General features: G+C 46.3%; 1 protein-coding gene across 1 annotated transcript; it reads right to left on the reverse strand.

Moving 5' to 3' along the window:
* Positions 1–739: 739 nt before the first annotated feature.
* On the reverse strand, positions 740–1,678 carry LOC119922488 (olfactory receptor 14A16-like). Its single transcript, XM_038742282.1, has one exon. The coding sequence runs from the start codon at positions 1,676–1,678 to the stop codon at positions 740–742; it is 939 nt and encodes a 312-aa protein (XP_038598210.1).
* Between the last annotated feature and the right edge of the window lie 18,402 nt (positions 1,679–20,080).

The following is a 20,080-nucleotide window of genomic DNA, read 5'->3' on the forward strand; positions in this document are numbered from 1 at the left end:
CCATTAATGAAACTGTATCTAACCCAGCACTTAGATCAGGGCTTGACATATAGTAAGTGATTAACAACTACCATTAAAATCAAACCAAACAAAATAAAAATCATAAAAGATTGTTTGGTAACTTCCACGGCTATGGTTTCACCTGTATTGAGCGATCTTTAATAGTGAGCACCCCCTAGGGAGGGAACCATGCCTAATTCCCATCTGTTTATTCTCTCCAAGTGCTTAGTACACTGTCTTGAACACAGTAAGTGCTTAATAAATAGTATTACTACTATTATCGTTTTCAGGATTTCTGTTTAGCCTCACCTTCTTGCCAAATGCCCAAGAAGATTCTCCTCTCAGACGATCTTTCTTTTAATGGTGCTTATTGAGTGCTTGCTATGTGGAGAGCACTGTCCTAAGTGCTTGGGAAAGTACAATACAAGAGAATTAACTGATACATTCCCTGCCCATATTGAATCATACTCTCTCTACTGTCAGCTTCTTGTGGGCAGGGAACCTGTATACCAATTCTGATGCATTGTACTCTCCTAATCAATAAATTTATTAATCAATCACTAGGTTAATGGCATTTATTGAGCGCTGACTGTCTAGAGAGTTAGGAATGCCAGGGAGGGAATGGTGGGAAGGGAGGACAGTGAGGCGATGGTTGAAAGAGAAAGCTCTGTACTGAGGAGCATTTTCGCCAAACCTTCCCTGAAGGAGAGCTCTCTGTACACATCCATGACAAAAAGAATCAGTTCATCCCGGAAATGAAGTGAACAGAGAAGATCTTCCCCAGGGCAGCTTTCATATCCTTGTTCCTCAGGCTGTAGATGAGGGGATTCAGGGTGGGGGGTAGCACTGTGTACAGCACGGACCCCAGCAGGTCCAGTGTCGATGGGGAGGATGAGGGTGGCTTCAGATGGGCAAACGAACCCGTGAAAAGATACAGAGAGACCACGGCGAGGTGAGGCAGGCAGGTGGAAAAGGCTTTGGTCTGGCCCTCGGTGGCCGACATCTTCAGCACTGCCAAGAAGATGTGGACATAAGACACAAGGATGGATACAAAGCAGCCCAAACCCAAAATGACACTGACGATAAGAACACAGATCTCTGCCCGGGCCTCTCCAGGGCACATGAGTTTGAGCAACTGGGGGATTTCACAGAAGTATTGGTGAATGATGCGAGGACCACAAAAGTGGGAGGAAAAGGTGGTGGCCGTGTGAATCAGGGAGTAGAGACCCCCGCTGAGCCAGGAGGCAGTGGCCATCTTCCCACAAACCTCTCGGTCCATGATGATGTCATAGCGCAAGGGGCAGCAGATGGCTGCATAGCGGTCATAGGACATCACTGTAAGGATGAAAAGCTCTGAACCACCAAAAAGAATCATTAAAAGGACCTGTGTAGTACAACCCAGGAAGGAGATGGATCTGCTGTTGGTCAAGGAGTTGAGGATGGACTTGGGGATGGTGGCGGTGATGTAGCAGAGATCTATGAGGGACAGGTTCCTGAGGAAAAAGTACATGGGAGTGTGAAGGCGCTGGTCGAGGGTGGTGATGGTGACGTTAAGGAGATTCCCCATCAGGGCCACCAGATAGACCAGGAGGAACAGCGTGGCGTGGACAAACTGCAGCTCCCGGACCTCTGAGAATCCCAGCAGGAGGAAGTCTGTCACTATGGAGACATTGGCCATTTTTTACTTGAATTTCCTGGGAACAATGTGGACAGGAAATGAGAAAGTAGATGATTGCAATTCATTTAAAATTCCAGCTGGATGCCCAATGTGAAAACATACTCTTCCTCAACTTCTCATTCATTCATTCATTCATTCTATTGTATTGATTGAACAGTTACTATGTGCAGAGCACTGTACTACGCGTTTGAAAAGTACAATTCAACAGTGAAGAGAGACAATCCCTGCCTACACCTGGCTTCCAGTCTAGAAGGGGGAGACAGACATCAAAACAAGTAAACAGGCATCAATATAAATAAATAGAATTATAGATAGGTACATATATACAAACGTGCTGTGGGGTGGGAAGAGCGGGGTAGAGCAAAGGGAACAGACTGTGGCGACGCAGAGGTGATGGGGAGTTGAGGAAACAGGGGGTTTAATCTGGGAAGGCCTCTTGGATGAGGTCAAGCTTCAGTACGGCTTTGAAGGGGGAAGAGTGATTGTTTGCCGGATTTGAGGAAGCAGGGTGTTCCAGGTGCTTAATAAAGGATTTAGGTCAAGAAACGCAGCGTGGCCTTGTGGAAAGAGCCCTGGCTTGGGGGTCAGAGACCTGGGTTCTAATCCCAATCTATTCTCCATTTACTCCCTTGGAGAACTCATTCGCTCCTATGGCTTCGACCACCACCTCTGTGTAGATGATACCCAAATCTCTATCTCCAGCCCTTGTCTCTCCCTCTCCCTCTCTCTTCAGTCTCGCATTTCGTCTTGCCTTCAAGACATCTCTACTTGGATGTCCTCCCACCACCTCAAGTTTAACACGTCCAAAGCAGAACTCCTTGTGTCCCCATCCAAACCCTGTCTTCCTCTTGACTTTCTCTTCAGTGTAGATGGCACCATCATCCTTCCTGTCTCACACGCCCATAACTTTGGCATTACCATTGACTTCTCGTTTTCATTCAACCCACATATTCAATCCATCTCTAAATCCTGTTGGTCCCACCTTCACAACATTGCAAAATTATGCCCTTTCCTCTCCATCCAAACTGCTTCCACGTTAATGCAATTACTCATCCTATCCTGCCTGTATTATGCCATAAGCCTCAATACTGTCCTCCCAACTTCCTGTCTCTGCCTACTCCAGTCCATACTTCACTCTGCTGCCAGGATCATTTTGGTACAAAAACCTTCAGGCAGAGAAGCAGCATGGCTTATTGGAAAGAGCATGGGCTTGGGAGTCAGAGGCTCCACCATTTGTCAGCTGTGTGACTTTGGGCAGGTCGCTTAACTTCTCTGTGCCTCAGTTACCTCATCTGTAAAATAGGCATAAGACTGTGAGCTCCATGTGGGACAGCCTGATTACCTTGTATCCCCCCCAGCGCTTAGAGCAGTGCTTGGCATATAGTAAGCACTTAACAAATGCTATTATTATTATTATTATTATTATTATTATTATTATTATTATTATGTCACCCCACTCCTCAAGAAAATCCAGTGGTTGCCCATCCAACTCTGCATCCAACAAAAACACCTCTCCATTGGCTTTAAAGCCTTGCCCTCTCCATCACCTTGCCCTCTCCTATCTCACCTTGCTACTTTCCTACTACAACTCAGCCCACAAATTCACTCCTCTAGTGCTAACCTTCTAACTGCTCTTTGGTCTCTCCTTTCTCACCACCGACCATTCGCCCACGTCCTGCCTCTGGCCTGGAACTGCCCCCCTCCTCAAATCCAACAGATAATTACTCTTCTCCCCTTCAAAGCCTTATTGAAGGCACATCTCCTCCAAGAGGCCTTCCCAGACTAAGCAACCCCTATTCCTTTCACCCACTCTCTTCTGCATCACCCTGACTTGCTCCCTTTGTTCTTCCCCACTCCGAGCCTCACAGCTCTTATGTACATATCTATAATTTATTTATTTGCATTGATGTCTGTCTCCCAGGCTCTAGTCTGTAAGCTCGTTGAGGGAAGGGAATGTGCCTGTTTATTGTTGTAGTGTACTCTCTCAAGCACTTTGTACAGTGTTCTGCACGCGGTAATCTCTAGGTAAATATGATTGAATGAATGAATGAATGAATGAATGAATGAATCCTGGCTTCACCACTTTTCTGCTGTCCTTCCAATTCAGACTGTGAGATTCATGTACTCTGTCTAACCTGATCATCTTGTATTTACCCCAGGACTTAGTCTACTTCCTGGGACATAGTAAGTGTGTACCAAGTACCATTTTAAAATAAGTGTCCCGTAGGAGGTGGTTTTTCAAAGGGGTTTTGGAGATCGAAGAGCTGAGGTCTGGCAGCTTTGAAGTGGGAAGAGTTCTGAGGGAAGTGTGTGAACTTGGGGATAAAAGTAGCAAAGAAGAAACAGGGTGGACGAATGAATACAGCACAAGCCTGGGAGTCAGAAGGACCACTACCTGTCTGCTGTGTTACCTTGGGCAAGACACTTCATATATCTGTGTCTCAATTTCCTCATCTGTAAAATGGGGTTTCAGACTGTGAGTTCTCTGTGGAACAGAGACCGTGTCCAACCCGATTGTCTTGTTTCTCCCCCAACATTTAGAAACGTGCTTGGCACTTAGTAAGTTCTTAAAAAGTACTGCTATTATTATCATTATTATTATTAAGAAATGAGGCCCAGTGATCTGATTATGCACAAACAATACAAGCTGGGACTCGTAGTGGAAGAAGAGCGTGGATAAGTAAGAGGGAGAGAGATGAAGGTAGTGTCTCTTCTTAATTGTGGAGAAGAATGGGAATGCTTTGAAGAGTTTTGAAAAGTGGGGAGTGAGGAGATATATACATAAATTACTCATTTATTTATACTCATTTATTTATTACTCATTATTATTTATACTACTATCTTTCTCTCTCCCCCTCTTGATTGTAAATTTGATGTGGAAAGGGAACCTGTCTACCCGGATCTGCCACTTGTGTGCTGGGTGACCTCGGGCAGGCCACTTAACTTCTCTGTGCCTCAGTGATCTCATCTATAAAGTGGGGATTAAGACCGTGAGCTCCACGTGCGACAACCTGATTATCTTGTATCTACACCAGTGCTTAGAACTGTGCTAGGCACACAGTAAACACTTAACAAATACCGTAATTATTATGATTATTACCAACTCTGTTCTATCTACAATCCTGCAAACTGAGGCCTAGTTTCTATATGTAGTATGTACTCAATGAATAACATTGATAGATTGAGTGATTTCTAACATGAAAAGTGAAAGATAGTAATGATAATAACAATGATGGCATTTGTTAAGCGCTTACTATGTGCCAAGCACTGTTCTAAGCGCTAGGGGAGATACAGGGTAATCAGGTTGTCCCACATAGGGCTCACAGTTTTTATCCCCATTTTACAGATGAGGTAACAGAGGCGCAGGAAAGTTAAGTAACTTGCCCAAAGTCACACAGCTGACAAATGCCTGAGCAAGGAATAGAACCCACGACCTCTGACTCCCAAGCCCATGCTCTTTCCACTAAGCCACGCTGCTTTTCTGAGGGATGGAATAATACTCATCATCATCGTTGGTATTTATTGCTTACTATGTGCAGAGAACTGTGCGAGACGTTTGAAGAGTACAATATAACACAGTTGGTAGTCACATTCCCTGCTTACAAGGAACGTAAGTCAAGAGAGGAAGCTTAGAGGCTAGAATTGACAGTGCTTTCCTCTCCCACCGAAGGCGGCCACCACTCTCTAGACTTTAGCCAGGAGGTAGAAGTCTGAAAAAGATGATATATGAAAGTCAATTCCTACATTTTGACATCATGTCCTCCAGCTCCAGCTCCCTGTTCTTTCCACCTGAAAGAGCAGCATATCCTATTTTTTTATGTTTTAATTTTAGCATTCCAATGTGTAAACGTTCTGGAATAGTGATTTTTGACGGAAGGAAGCGACCACAATAGCTCTCTTGGACCAAGCCCTTGGGCTTCTAACAGGAGAATGTCTAAATGCCCAACCTCTAGGGGCATAGAGAGGGGATGCAGAATCTTTTCAAAATTAGATGACCCGGTTTCAAATCCCAGCTCTGCCACTTGTCTGTTGTGTGAACCTTAGCAAGTTGCTTTACTTCTGTGTACCTCAGTTCCCTCATCTACAAAATGGGGATTCAATAACTTAATAATAATAAAATAATGATGGCATTTGTTAAGTGTTTACTATTTGCCAAGTACTATTCTAAGCGCTAGGGTAGATACAGAATAATCAGGTTATCCCACATGGGGTTCACAATTTTAAACCCCATTTTTCAGATGAGGTAACTAAGGCACAAAGAAGTGGCTTCCCCAAGATCTCAGCAGAAAAGTGGCCGAGATGAGATTAAAAACCAGATTCTTTGATTCCCAGTCCCATGCTGTTTCACTAGGTCATGCTGCTTTCTGACATCCAAGGTGGAGCACCAGAGAAGGTGGGACAGGATAGGCACACTCCCTGGGATCCGATTTAGAGATTGAAATTCATCCTGGAACGGGCTAAGTGGGGTTCTTTCAGAAAGAGTTAGAGGCAGATGTAGGGGCACAGCCTCTCTGAAGTACCTGGAGGGGGGTCCCAGCCCCCCACAAATCACCCAACAACACCCTGGGACGGTGGATGTTTGCTTGAATGATGGATATTCAAACCATCCCCTTGGATTAACCCGGCAATCTCTGTTCTGAGATCAAGTGTGGGGCAGAGCAGGGTCTCTTTGTGGATATGAAGGGCAAGGGGATGGTGACAATGGTTATTCGTTGATTCAGGTTCTGCACTCACCAGGAGACAGGCAGTGTTGGAGTCTTCTGGGCTGTGCTGAACTGGGTTGACCTCTTTTCCTCTACAGCTCAAGGATTATCACTGCATGAAAGGGTCAGTCTTCACAGAGCCCTCAGACGCAGCCCGCCTGGTGCTCAAGAGGATCTGAGAGACAAGAAAAAGGGGGCTGCCGGTGAGACTGAAGACAGCTCCGGTGGTCACTTAGAATGTCTGGTTCCAGGACAGTAAGTCAAGAGCCTTTGGGAAAGAGACTTTATTGTTGCCTCCTGGCCTGGGGGACAGGGACTTGTGGAGGTCGGAGCTTGTAGGAAGGGCAGAGCCGAGAATGCCAGTGAGACTCCCCGGAGTCTGGTGATTTTGTCTCCATGGAGATAAAGAAAAAAAACTGGTATTAACTGAGGGCTGTAGAGAGAGGCTGAGGGCTGTGGAGAGAGGCTCCAAAAGCAGAAACAGGTCTGGGATAGTTTTTTTATTATAGGTCCACTGGGGAAAGTACCACCACTTACAAAAGCAGCTTAGAGGCATGGTCTTCTTTGCTATTTTCATTGTAGTCCCAACTGTGCATGCAAAATACACCAGAGATGTTTGGTTGTGAATTTTGCCTGTGCATGTGTACGATGACTTAAATGTTGGGGCTAAATGGTGGTAACAATTATAGCAACAGTAGTAACAGTACCCACAGTATTTAGTCATTCATTCATTCAATTGTATTTACTCATCGCTTACTGTGTGCAAAGCACTGTACTAAGTGCCTGGGAGAGCACAATATAACAATAGACACATTGCCTGCCCACAGTGAGTAATTGCATTAATTAAGTGCCCACTGAATACAATACGTGCTTGGGAGAGTACAACAGAAATCACAGACTCATTCTCTGCCCTCAGAGAGCTTACAGTCTTGTAGTAGTAATGGCATTTAATGAGTGCCCACTGCCTTCAACACTAGGGTATTTACAAACCGATCAGGCCTGATACAGTCCCTGTCCCACATGGAACTCATAGTCTGTAAGTAGGAGGGAGAGCAGTTATTGAATACCCAATTTGCAGATGAGGAAACTGAAGCCCAAAGAAGTTAAGTCACTCATCCAAGGTCACTCAGCAGAAAAGTAGTGGAGCTGGAATTAGTAGCCAGATCCTTCTGACTTCCAAACCCATGCTCTATCCACTAGGCCATGTTGCTTTGGGTCTAGGGGAAAGAACATGCCCCTGGGAATTGAGAAACCCTGAACAAGTAATAACAATAATAATAATAACAATAATAATAATAATAATTGTGACATTTGTTAAGCGCTTACTCTGTGCCAGGCACCAAGGTATGCACAGGGGAAGATACAAGAAAATCAGAGTGGACACAGTCCCTGTCCCACAATGGGGCTCACAGTCTTAATCCCCAATTTACAGATGAGGTAACTGTGGCACAGAGAAGTGAAGTTACTTGCCCAAAGTCATGCAGCAAACAGGCGGTGGAGCTGGGATTAGAACCCAGGTCCTCTTGACTCCAAGGCCCGAGCTGTATACACTAGTCCAATTTCAGCCCCAGCTCTGCCTGCTGGTATTGGGCCACTTCTGGAGGAGGCTTCTGTCCAAAGAATCACCATTGTATGAGGTGGGTAGGATCCAGTAGGAATCCCCAAAAGAGATGGATATTGTGGACAGCAAAGATGTCCATGGAAGACTGGAGTTCTGGTCCTAGCTTTACGACTCTCTGTTGTGACCTTGGGCATGCCATTTAACTTCCCTGTGCCTAAGTTTTCTCCTCTGTCAAATGGGGAGCAAACACCTCTCCACCTGATTTTTATTTCAATGTCCATCACCCCCTCCTGACTGCAAGCTCATGGTGGGCAGGGAACATGTCTACCAACTTGATTATATTGTTATATCGTATGCTCCCAGGCCTTTAGTACAGTGCTCTGCACACAGTAAGCATTCAATAAATAAGGCTGATCAGGTTAAAAAGCAATGTGGCCTACTGGAAAGAGCATGGGACTAGGAGACAAAGAGAGTCATGGGTTCTAATCCTGGCTCAGCCACTTGTCTGCTGTGTAACCTTGGGCAAGTCACTTCACTTCTCTATGCCTCAGCTACCTCCATCTGTAAAATGGGGATTGAGACTGTGAGCCCCACATCGGACAGGGACTCTATCCAACCCGATTTGCTTTATTCTACTCCAGCTCTTAGTGCAATGCCTTTCACATAGAAAGCGCTTAATAAATACCAGGATTATTATCATTATTATTACTGTTATTATTATTAATAGGGGTTCTATTCCTAGCTCCTCCATTTGCCTGTTGTGTGACCTTGAATAATTCATTTCACTTGTCTGTGTCTCAGTTGCCCATCTTCAACCGCTCACTCCATCTTCAACCGCTCACTCTCCACTGGTTCCTTCCCCTCAGCCTTTAAAAATGCCTTACGTCTTCCTCATCCTAAAAACCCCCCTCTTGACCCCACCTCCCCTTCTAGTTATCGCCCTCCCTCCTACCATTCCTTTCCAAACTCCTAGAACGAGTCATCTACACTCGCTGCCTCGATTCTTCAACGCCAGCTCTCTCCTTGATCCCCTCCAATCTGGATTCAGTCCCCTACACTTCAACGAAACTGTCCTCCCAAAGGTCACCAATGACCTCCTTCTACCCATATCCAACGGCTCCTAATCTATCCTAATCCTCCTCGACCTCTCAGCTGCCTTCGACAATGAGGACCACCCCCTTCTCCTGAACACGCTAGCCAACCTTGGCTTCACAGACTCCATCTTCTCCTGGTTCTCCTCTTATCTCTCCGGCCGTTCATTCTCAGTCTCCTTTGTGGGCTCCTCCTCCCCCTGTCATCCCCTTACTGTAGGGGTTCCTCAAGGGTCAGTGCTTGGTCCCCTTCTGTTCTCTATCTATACTCAGTCCCTTGGTGAACTCATTCGTTCCCACGGCTTCAACTATCACCTCTACCCTTATGACCCCCAAATCTATATCTCTGCCCCTGCTCTCTCTCCCTCCCTTCAGGCTCGTGTCTCCTCCTGCCTTCAGGACATCTCCATCTGGATGTCTGCCCGCCATCTAAAACTCAGTATGTCCAAGACTGAACTCTTTATCTTCCTTCCCAAACCCTGCCCTCTCCCTAGCTTTCCCATCACTATAGGCACTACCATCCTTCTCATCTCACAAGCCCGCATCCTTGGAGCTATCCACGACACCGCTCTCTCGTTCACCCCACACAACCAATCCTTCATCAAAACCTGCCGGTCTCACCTCCACATCGCCAAGATCCTCCCTTTTCTTTCCATCCCAACCGCTACCTTGTTGGTTCAATATTTCATCCTATCCCGACTGGATTACTGCATCAGCCTCCTCTCTGATTTCCCATCCTCCAGTCTCTCCCCGCTTCAGTCTATACTTCACTCTGCTGCCTGGATTATCTTTGTACAGAAACTCTCTAGGCATGTTACTCTCCTCAAAAATCTCCAACCTACGAATCAGGCAAAAACTCCTCACCCTCGGCTTCAAGGCTCTCCATCACCTCGCCCCCTCCTATCTCACCTCCCTTCTATCCTTCTACAGCCCATCCCGCACCCTCCACTCCTCTGCTGCTAACCTCCTCACTGTACCTCGTTCTCGCCTATCCTGCTGTCAACCCCCAGCCCACGTCCTCCCCCTGGACTAGAATGGTTCTCCCTCCACACGTCCGCCAAGCTAGCTCCCTTCCTCCTTTCAAAGCCCCACTGAGAGCTCACCTCCTCCAAGAGGCCTTCCCAAACTGAGCCCCCTTTTTTCTTCTCTTCCTCCTCCCCGGCCTACTCCTTCCCCTCCCCACAGCACTTGTATATATTTGTATAGATTTATTACTCTATTTATTTTACTTGTACATATTTACTATTCTATTTATTTTGTTAATGATGTGCATATAGCTATAATTCTATTTGTTCTGACGATATTGACACCTGTCTACATGCTTTGTTTTGTTGTCTGTCTCCCCCTTCTAGACTGTGAACCCATTGTTGGGTAGGGACCGTCTCTATATATTGCTGACTTGTACTTCCCAAGCGCTTAGTACAGTGCTCTGCACACAGTAAGCGCTCAATAAATACGATTGAATGAATGAATTAATGTTATACTGTACAACCTCAATCGCTTAGTACAATGTTCTGAACCCAGTAAGTGCTCCATAAAGACCATTTATCGATTGATTAAGTTATTCTTTTGCCTTCTCCGGTGGCCAAGATTCCCTTTCCCTTCTCTCATTTCCCCTCCACTGACTTTCCTGATTATGGTGGCCATTTGTCCTATTTCCCACTGAACAGTGTGGATCTCATGCAGTCATCATTATGGTCATTAATGTTATTTTTTGAGTACTTACTGTGTGCAAAGCACTGCATGAAGCACTTGGAAGTGTACAATACAACAGAGTTTGTAGATACACTCCCTGCATACAGTGAACGTACAGTCTATGGGGGGAGACTTCTCTTCAAATTCCACAGAATTGGCTGTCATACGGTCATTCTGGTATATGTATAAGTAAGTTTCCTTGGTAAAGATATAGAAGTGGTTTACCATTGCCCTCTTCCACGCAGTAAAAATCTGAGTCTCTGTCATTGTCTTTGATCAACGTTTTGATCACTTGATTATCCGTCTTTGACTCTTTCCCATGCCACTGCTGCCTAGCACATGTGAAGCGACTTTGTTGCTTTGGCTTAGACTTTTCCATTATGGATTACCCTATATGGCATAGCTCCGAGCTTCATTAGCATACACAAACTCCCCTGTCATGATAAGATGTCGATTCATAGGAGAGATGGGGAGACAAATATTAAATAATCAATCAGTGGCATTTATTGGGAGCTTACTGTGTGCAGAATACGGTATTAAGAGCTTGGGAGAGTACAATACAATAGAGTTGGTAGACACATTCCCTGCCAATAGCGAGCTTACAGTTTAGAGAGGGAGACAGACATTAATTAACTAATCAATGCAGAGTACTTGATGAAGTTCTTGGAAGAGTAGGGTTCAACAGTGTTGGCAATAATAATAATAATTATTATTTTGGCAGTTGTTAAATGCTTACTATGTGCCAAGTACTGTTCTAAACACTGGGGTAGATACGAGACAATCAGGCTGTCCCACATAGGGTTTACAGCCTTAATCCCCATTTTACAGATGAAGTTACTGAGGCACAGAGAAGTTATGTGGCTTGTCCAAGGTCAAACAGCAGACAAGTGGCAGAGCTGGGATTAGAATCCAGAGTTTACAATCTAGAAACCAGTTTACAGAGTAGAGTCCAGCCCCTGTCTCGTGCAGAGACAATATTGAGGGAGATGGACATGTACTAATGGGGATGGGCAAGGGAGAGGATCTGGGAGATTGGAGAGGGAGATTGTAAGTGACCAGATCAAGGAAGACTGCTCCTAACTGAGCACCCCATCATCGTGTGGCCTTGGGCAAACCACTTCACTTATCAGTTCCTCAGTTACCTCAACTGTAAAATGGGGATTAAAACTGTGAGCCCCACGTGGGGCAACCTGATTACCTTATATTAGCAGCTAGGACAGTGCTGGGCACATAGTAAGTACTTAACAAATACCACAATCCCCTCAGTTGTGTGGTTCCCCAACCTCCTCGAACTCTGGCCCCAACCACCTGAATCCAGTCCTGTGTTGGGAGTCAGGGCAATTGGGTGGTGAAGCAAAGGGCATTAAGAGGTGGATGAAAGTGCTGGAGGTAGCAGGGGGCAAAGCAAGGGGAAGAAAAGAGTGGGGATGCAGGAGGGCTGATGGTTCTGGACACCACTGGGCATTAGTCGACAGGAGTGACTAACTTTTGCGTTCTTACTTTCTGTGAGTGGATTGAGAGTGGATCTTTGTGATAAAAAATCAGGCTATCCTTGCTTTGGGTAAAGGAAATATGGAATAACAAAAAAATAAACAACTCAACCAATGACCAAATCCTGGGTTATTTATGCTTGTATAGAGCGGGGTTCAGGCACACTCAGGTTGGCCAACAATAGCACACATAATTACTGGATACACAAGCATATGTGACCAAGTGTGTTACATAATTGGAATGAAACATAACCTAAGGACCCCACATTAAAACATGTTCCAGGTGGCGTCTCTGACCACCTACATTTCTCCAAAACTATTACGCTACCCATAAACACACATGCGGCTTCTGGGCCATGTTACCCATCAGCAGTTACCGAGGTTGGAGGGGAGGGGGGAGCCTGCCATTCAAAATAAAAACACCAGACTGGACTTAGACTAGGGAAAACCCAGATTGTTCAGTGTCCAATCATGCTCTAGGGCCACTTGAGTATAACACTAGTGGAGCAGTGTGAGCCCTGATGAACCTCAAAGGATGATATCACCAACGAACTCCGTAGTCTCCAGGTAACAAGGCCTCTCAGACTGAGCTCAGGGCTGGTCTTCCCAGGGGAGCCCACCCCCACACCCTGCACAGCGGCTGCTTCAAGGGGACTGCGGAGTCATCGGGGGACCATTAAGGACAGGTTACCTCCCGGTGCTTTTCCTGTCACAGCCATGACTGTACAAGAGGAGATAAGGAGAGGTGAACATCCAGAATCAGCAGGGACCCCTAACCCTAGACCATTCCAGCGAGTCGGAGGTAGGGGACTGATGGTGAAAACAGATGAGAAAGTTAACCTGTACAATTTCTTCACTTCAAAGTGATATTTTTTATTTGGGGCATTTATTACGGCCTCACTATGAGCTAATGGCTAGGGCCATTAGCCACAGGATAATAAGAACAGACCTTGTGCCAATCAGGGCTCAAGAGCTAAGTGACAGGGAGAGAGCAGAGAGAGCTATATCCCCCATTCTACAGAGTAGGAAATTGAGGCCCAGAGAGTTACAAGGACTGTCAGTGAAAGAGCTGGGACCAGAACCCAGGTCTTGTAGTCTTACCACTAGCCCATGCTACCTCCAAGGTAAAGAGATCTTTCCTAAGGAAAATCTCGGACTTTTTCTTTGAAGTGGTTACTTCATCATCTTCATCAGTGGTATTTATGGAGCGCTGACTTTGTGCAGAGCACTGTACTAAGCACTTGGGGGGAGGGGCACAGTACAATAGACTTGGTAAACCTGTTCCCTGTCCACAACAAAATTACAGTCCAGAGGGGGATATAGACATTAAAATAAATACATTATAATATATAATTCATAGATCTGTACATACCTGTGAGTACCCCTTGATTTTCTCATGGATGAGATTTCTGAGCGGAACCAGGATTCTATCTTTTATTCATTTTTCCCTTGGCAAAACTGGAAGCAGAAGGCTGAGCTGTGGATCTCCTCGGCTGATGTCGAAAGGGGTGTTGGGTTGGAGAAGGGTATAAGCCTAGAAAGAGGGAAAATGGTGTGAATTTGCTCACCCACTCTCAGGGAATAGGAATTCCCAATCACAGAGGGAGAAATTATCATGGAACCCTGAAAATATATATTTGTCTGTGCATGCATTTTGTGTGCGTTTGTGTGTGCATGCCAATTTGTAAATGCACTTAATAATTATAAACAATAATTAGGGGATTTGTTAAGCACTTACTATGGGACCATCACTGTTCTGAGTTCTGTATTAGATACCAGATAATCATGATGGACACACAGTTCTCGTCCCACGTGAGGCTCACAGTCTAGGTATGAGGTAGAGCAGGCAACTGAGGCACAGAGAAGTGAAATGATTGTCCATAAGTCACACAGTAACCTAGTGGTCCTCTGACTTCCAGGACAGTGCTTTTTCCACTAGGCCATGCTGCTTCTCCATTACTTGTGTAGTGGAGTGTGTTTACATATGTGGAGGTGTATATTTGAGGTCTCGTGAGTGAATTACTTTTTGTACATTGGTGCACATGCGCATATGTATAGGAATGTGACCAAATGTACAGACAGCCCTTGGCCAATCCGCTTCTTTGTGCAAGTCACTGACAGAAAATCCCCCAGGAAATAACCCGGTCGTCGCCTGAGGGGACGGCGCAGCCAGCCGGAGACCCAAGAGGGGGAGGGAGGATCCTGACAGCTCTCACCACTAGCCCAGACCTTCCTGTCACAGCCACCCGCGCCCAGGACCGACGAGAATGAGTGAGCCTCTCTCTCAGCAGAGTTCGATGCTCCCAAGCCCAGGACGGGCCCGGTGTCTCCGGATAGAAGCAGGGGATAGGTGAGGGGCAGGGAAGGGAAATTTCAAAGGCAGCCAAGGAAAACACAGGAATTTTCCTGTTCTTTCTTAATAATAGTAATTGTGGTGCTTATTAAGTGCTTACCATGTGCCAAACAACATACCCAATGCTGGAGTAGATATGATATAATCAGATTGGACAGCGTTCCCGTCCTATGTGGGGCTAATCGTCTTAAACCACATTTTACAGATGAGGGAAGCGAGGAATAGAAAAGTTCAGTGGCTTGCCCGAGGTAGCACAGCAGGTAAGTGGCAGAGCGGGGATTAAGACCAAGGTCCCCTAGTCTCCCAGGACCATCCTCTTCCATTCATTCATTCATTCATTCATTCAATCGTATTTATTGAGCGCTTACCGTGTGCAGAGCACTGTACTAAGTGCTTGGGAAGTACAAGTTGGCAACATATAGAGACGGTTGCTACCCAACAACGGGCTTACAGTCCAGAAGGGGGAGACAGACAATAAAACAAAGCATGTAGACAGGTGTCAAGTTGTCAGGACAAATAGAAATAAAGCTATACATCATTAACAAAATAAATAGAATAGTAAATTTGTATAACTAAAACAAATAGAGTAGAAAATCTGTCCAAACATATATACAGGTGCTGTGGGGAGAAGGGAAGGAGGGAGGGAGGGAGGATGGGGAAGAGGAGAGGAAAAAAAGGGGCTCAGTCTGGAAAGGCCTGACGTGAGCTCTCAGTAGGGCTTTGAAGGGAGGAAGAAGGCTAGATTGGTGGATGTGCAGAGGGAGGGCATTCCAGTCCACGGGAAGGACGTGGGCTGGAGGTCGATGGCGGGACAGGTGAGAACTAGGTACAGTGATGAGGTTAGCGGCAGATGAGTGGAGGGTGCGGGCTGGGCTGTAGAAGGAGAGAAGGGAGATGAGGTAGGAGGAGGCGAGGTGATGGAGAGCCTTGAAGCCGAGAGTGAGGAGTTTTTACTTGATTCGTACGTTGACTGGCAGCCACTGGAGAGTTTTGATAAGGGGAGTAACGTGTCTATGGCGTTTCTGCTTAAAGATGAACCGGGAAGCAGGGTGAAGTACAAACTGAAGCGGGGAGTGACAGGAGGATGGAAGATCAGAGAGGAGGCTGATACATTAACCCAGTAGGGATAGGATGAGTGAATAAACCACCAAGGTAGTGGTTTGGATGTAAAGGAAAAGGCGGATTTGGCGATATTGCGGAGGTGAGACCGGCAGGTTTTCGTGATGGATTGGGTGTGACGGGTGAACGAGAGAGCGGAGTCGATGATGACACCAAGGTTGCAGGCTTGTGAGACGGGAAGGATGGTAGAACAGTGCTCTGCACATAGTAAGCGCCTAACAAATGCCATTATTATTATTATTATTAGTGCCGTCTATTTATTTTATTTCCACATATTTAATATTCTATTTATTTTGTTAATTATGTGCCTATAGCTATAATTCCATTTATTCTGACGATTTTGACACCTGTCTACATGTTTTGTTTTGTGGTCTGTCTCCCCCTTCTAGAATGTGAGACTGTTGTCGGGTAGTGACCGCCTCTAGATGTTGCCGGCTTGTACTTCCCAAGGGCGTAGTACAGTGCTCTGCACACAGTAAGCGCTCAATAAATACGATTAAATGAATGAATGAATGCTTATTTTACTGCCATCGCATGTTAATTCTTAACTGCTCTTTGTGATGTCCTCATCTGCTTATTTTTTGCCACCACGTATTAATTGTTATCTGCTCTCTGTTCTCTGAGGAAAAAGGGTGCTCAGCCTTGGAAGGACTCCTGGAGGATGTGAGATCTCATTAGAGCTTTGAACTCCTCCACCCCTCGCACCCTTCCCTTCCTCCCCGCCCTCCATAGCTGCTGCCAAGTGTGGCCTTTGGAACCCCTGCTTCCTTATAGGTAAGCAACCTTTCATCCTGGACCCATTCCTTTCCAGCTCTCTCCTCCTCCTCGCCCTAACTGAAACATGGCTCTCTCTCCGGATGACACGGTCTCTTCTGCTGCTCTCTCCTCTGGACGGGAGGAGTTGAGGGATGCCGCTAGTACAGAAGGATTCTGGGGAGGGGGTGAGCGGGAGGGATGTTGGTGGGGAAAGGGAGGGAAAGAGCTGGGTGGGAGAGGGTAAGGGGAAGGTTTGGAATAGGAAGATCAGTTGGGAGCAGGGAAATTGATAGCTCATCATGATGAGATCAGCAAGGTAAATGACAGCACAGAGAGAAGTTAACAATTAACATGCAGTAGCAATGATGCAGTAGCAATAATAAAATAAGTAGCTGATGCCATCACAGGGAGTAGTTAACAATTAAAATGCTATGGCAATAATAAAATATGCAGATGATGATATCACAGAGAGCAGATAATTAATATGTGATGGCAAGAAATAAGCAGATGATGAAATCACAGAGAGCAGTTAACAATTAACATGCGATGGCAGTAAAGTAAGCATTCATTCATTCAATCGTATTTATTGAGCGCTTACTGTGTGCAGAACACTGTTCTAAGCCCTTGGGAAGTAGAAGTCGGCAACATCTAGAGAGGGTCCCTACCCGACAACAGGCTCACTGTCTAGGAGGGGGAGATACACAACAAAACAAAACATGTGGACAGGTATCAAAATCGTCAGAATAAATAGAATTATAGCTATATGCACATCATTAAGAAAATAAATGGTACATTAAATATGTGCAAGTAAAATAAACATAATAATAAATCTGGACAAGTGCTGTTGGGAAGGGAAGGATGTAGGAAAGGGGGGATGGAGAGGAGATGAAAAAGGGGGCTCAGTCTGGGAAGGCCTCCTGGAGGAGCTGAGCTCTCAGTATTGCTTTGAAGGGAGAAAGAGAGCTAGCTTGGCGGATGTGCAGAGGGACGGCATTCCAGTCCAGGGGAAGGATGTGGGCCGGGGGTAGACGGCGGGACAGGTGAGAACGAGGCCCAGTGAGGAGGTTAGCGCTGGCGGAGGAGCGGAGGGTGCGGGCTCGGATGGAGAAGGAGGGAAGCGAGGTGAGGGAGGAGGGGGCGAGGTGATGGCTCTCTTCCTCCCTTCAAGCTATCTAACTCTCTTCCTCCCTTCAAGGCCCTGCTGAGAGCTCACCTCCTCCAGGAGGCCTTCCCAGACTGAGCCCCTTCCTTCCTCTCCCCCTCGTCCCCCTCTTCACCCCCCCATCTTACCTCGTTCCCTTCCCCATAGCACCTGTATATATGTATATATGTTTGTACATATTTATTACTCTATTTATTTATTTATTTCTTTTACTTGTACATATCTTTCCTATTTATTTTATTTTGTTAGTATGTTTGGTTTTGTTCTCTGTCTCCCCCCTTTTAGACTGTGAGCCCACTGTTGGGTAGGGACTGTCTCTATATGTTGCCAATTTGTACTTCCCAAGCGCTTAGTACAGTGCTCTGCACATAGTAAGCGCTCAATAAATACGATTAATGATGATGATGATGATGATGGAGAGCCTTGAAGCCGAGAATGAGGAGTTCTATCTACTCCATTTTTAGTACAGTGTCTAGCACATATTGAGCGTGAAAGGTTACCATAAAAACACCCAGGATTCCCTCCAATCCAAAGATTTTCTCCTCCCCTGTGCACCGTTCTCTGGAATATTATTCTCATCCCTATCTTTTCTAAATATCCTTAGGCAGTCAGTGTCAATTCCCAGAAAATGACCAATGTCACCGTGAAGACAGAATTCCTTCTCCTGGGTTTCTCGGAGGTCCGGGAGCTGCAGCTGGTCCACGTCGCGCTGTTCCTCCTGGTCTACCTGGCGGCCCTGACGGGGAATCTCCTCGTTGTCGCTGCCACCGTCCTCGACCAGTGCTTCCACAACCCCATGTAGTTCTTCCTCAGGAACCTGTCCCTCATCGACCTCTGCTACATCTCCTTCACCGTCCCCAACTCCATCCACAACTCCCAAACAAACAAGAGATCCATCTCCCTAGTGGGCAGTGCCGTCCAGGTCGTCTCCGTGTCCTAGTTTGCCCCCTCAGAGCTGTCCATCCTCATGGTGATGTTCTACGACTGCTATGCTGCCATCTGCCTCCCCCTGAGCTACGAGGTCATCATGGCTCGAAGGGCCTGTGGGAAGATGGCCACCGCCTCCTGGCTCATCGGGGGCCTGTTTGCAGTAATGTGTTCAGATGGGAGGTCCTCCCTGTCCTTCTACAGGTCCAACACCGTTCCCCAGTTCTTCTGTGACATCCCCCCTCTGCTGTAGATCATCTGCTCTGAGAAGCACATCGCTATCGATGCGACTGTGATTCTTGGGACAACCTTACGTGTCGTCTGCGTCATTCCCATCGTCGTCTCGTACGCCCGCATCTTCTGGGCCATCCTGAGGATGCCGGCTGCCGAGAGCCGGGTCAAGGCCTTCTCCACCTGTCTGCCACACCACGGTGTCGTCTCTGTTTTCCTCTCTGCGGGGGTATTTGTCTACATCAAGCCGCCATCAGATTCTTCCTCGATCGTGGATCAGCTAGTGTCCGTGTTCTCCACGGTGGTGTCCCCCGCCCTGAACCCCCTCATCTACAGCCTGAGGAACTGGGACATGAAGGCCGCCATGGGCAGGATCCTAAAAGGGTCAGTAGCCTGGCCTCCGCTCTGGAACAAAATGTCTCCTTCCTTGTGCAAATCGTCTCACCCCACCACTCAAACAAGGAATTGCCCGTGGACTTAGCCAGATACTTAGCTGTCTTTTAGGGTTCACAGAAAACGCTGGACGTCGATGAATTGTCAAAGTCTGGGAGGGAGGCGGCTAAGACTGAAATAGGATTGACAATCCAGTTTGGGGGAGGCATAATGGCCAAAAGGAAGGGGAGTCCCTGTAGACTGTTAGCTCATTGTGGGCAGGGAATGTGTTTAACAACTCTGTTGTACCGAACTCTCCCAAGCGCTTAGTACGGAAAAACCAGTTTGGGGGTGGTTCTAATCCCTGCTCTGCCACTTATCTTCTGTGTGACCTTGGGCTAGTCTCTTAACTTCTCCGTACCTCAGTTACCTCATCTGTAAAGTGGGGAATAAGACCGTGAGCCTCACGTGGGGCGACTCGATTACCATGTATCTACCCCAGTGCTTAGAACAGTGCTTGGTACATGGTAAGTGTTAAACAAATACCATAATTTTTTTTTAATTTTCTCATGGCCTAAAGGAATAGGAATCGCTCTAGCTGTAAGGCAGGGAACCTGTCTACCAACTCTGTTATATTGAACTTTTCCAAGTACTTAGAACAGTGCTGAGTCGAGAGTAAGTGCTCAATAAATTTGATTGATTGATTGAGACGAGTTCTGATGTCAGCTCTGCTACTGTCCTGCTGTGTGACCTAGGGGCAGTGACTTAACAACCCCAGGATTTCTCTTCCTCTTACACTCTGAGTCCCTGTGGGTCACAAATTGTGTCTGAACTGATTCTTTGTTTCTACTCCAGCACGTGGAACAATTTAGGCACAGAACCTCTTAATAAATCCGATAATGATATCATTGTTAGTAATGACTATGAAAATATAATGATACG

The sequence above is a fragment of the Tachyglossus aculeatus genome, unplaced genomic scaffold (genome assembly GCF_015852505.1).
Source record: "Tachyglossus aculeatus isolate mTacAcu1 unplaced genomic scaffold, mTacAcu1.pri scaffold_105_arrow_ctg1, whole genome shotgun sequence".
Taxonomy (NCBI): Eukaryota; Metazoa; Chordata; class Mammalia; order Monotremata; family Tachyglossidae; genus Tachyglossus; species Tachyglossus aculeatus.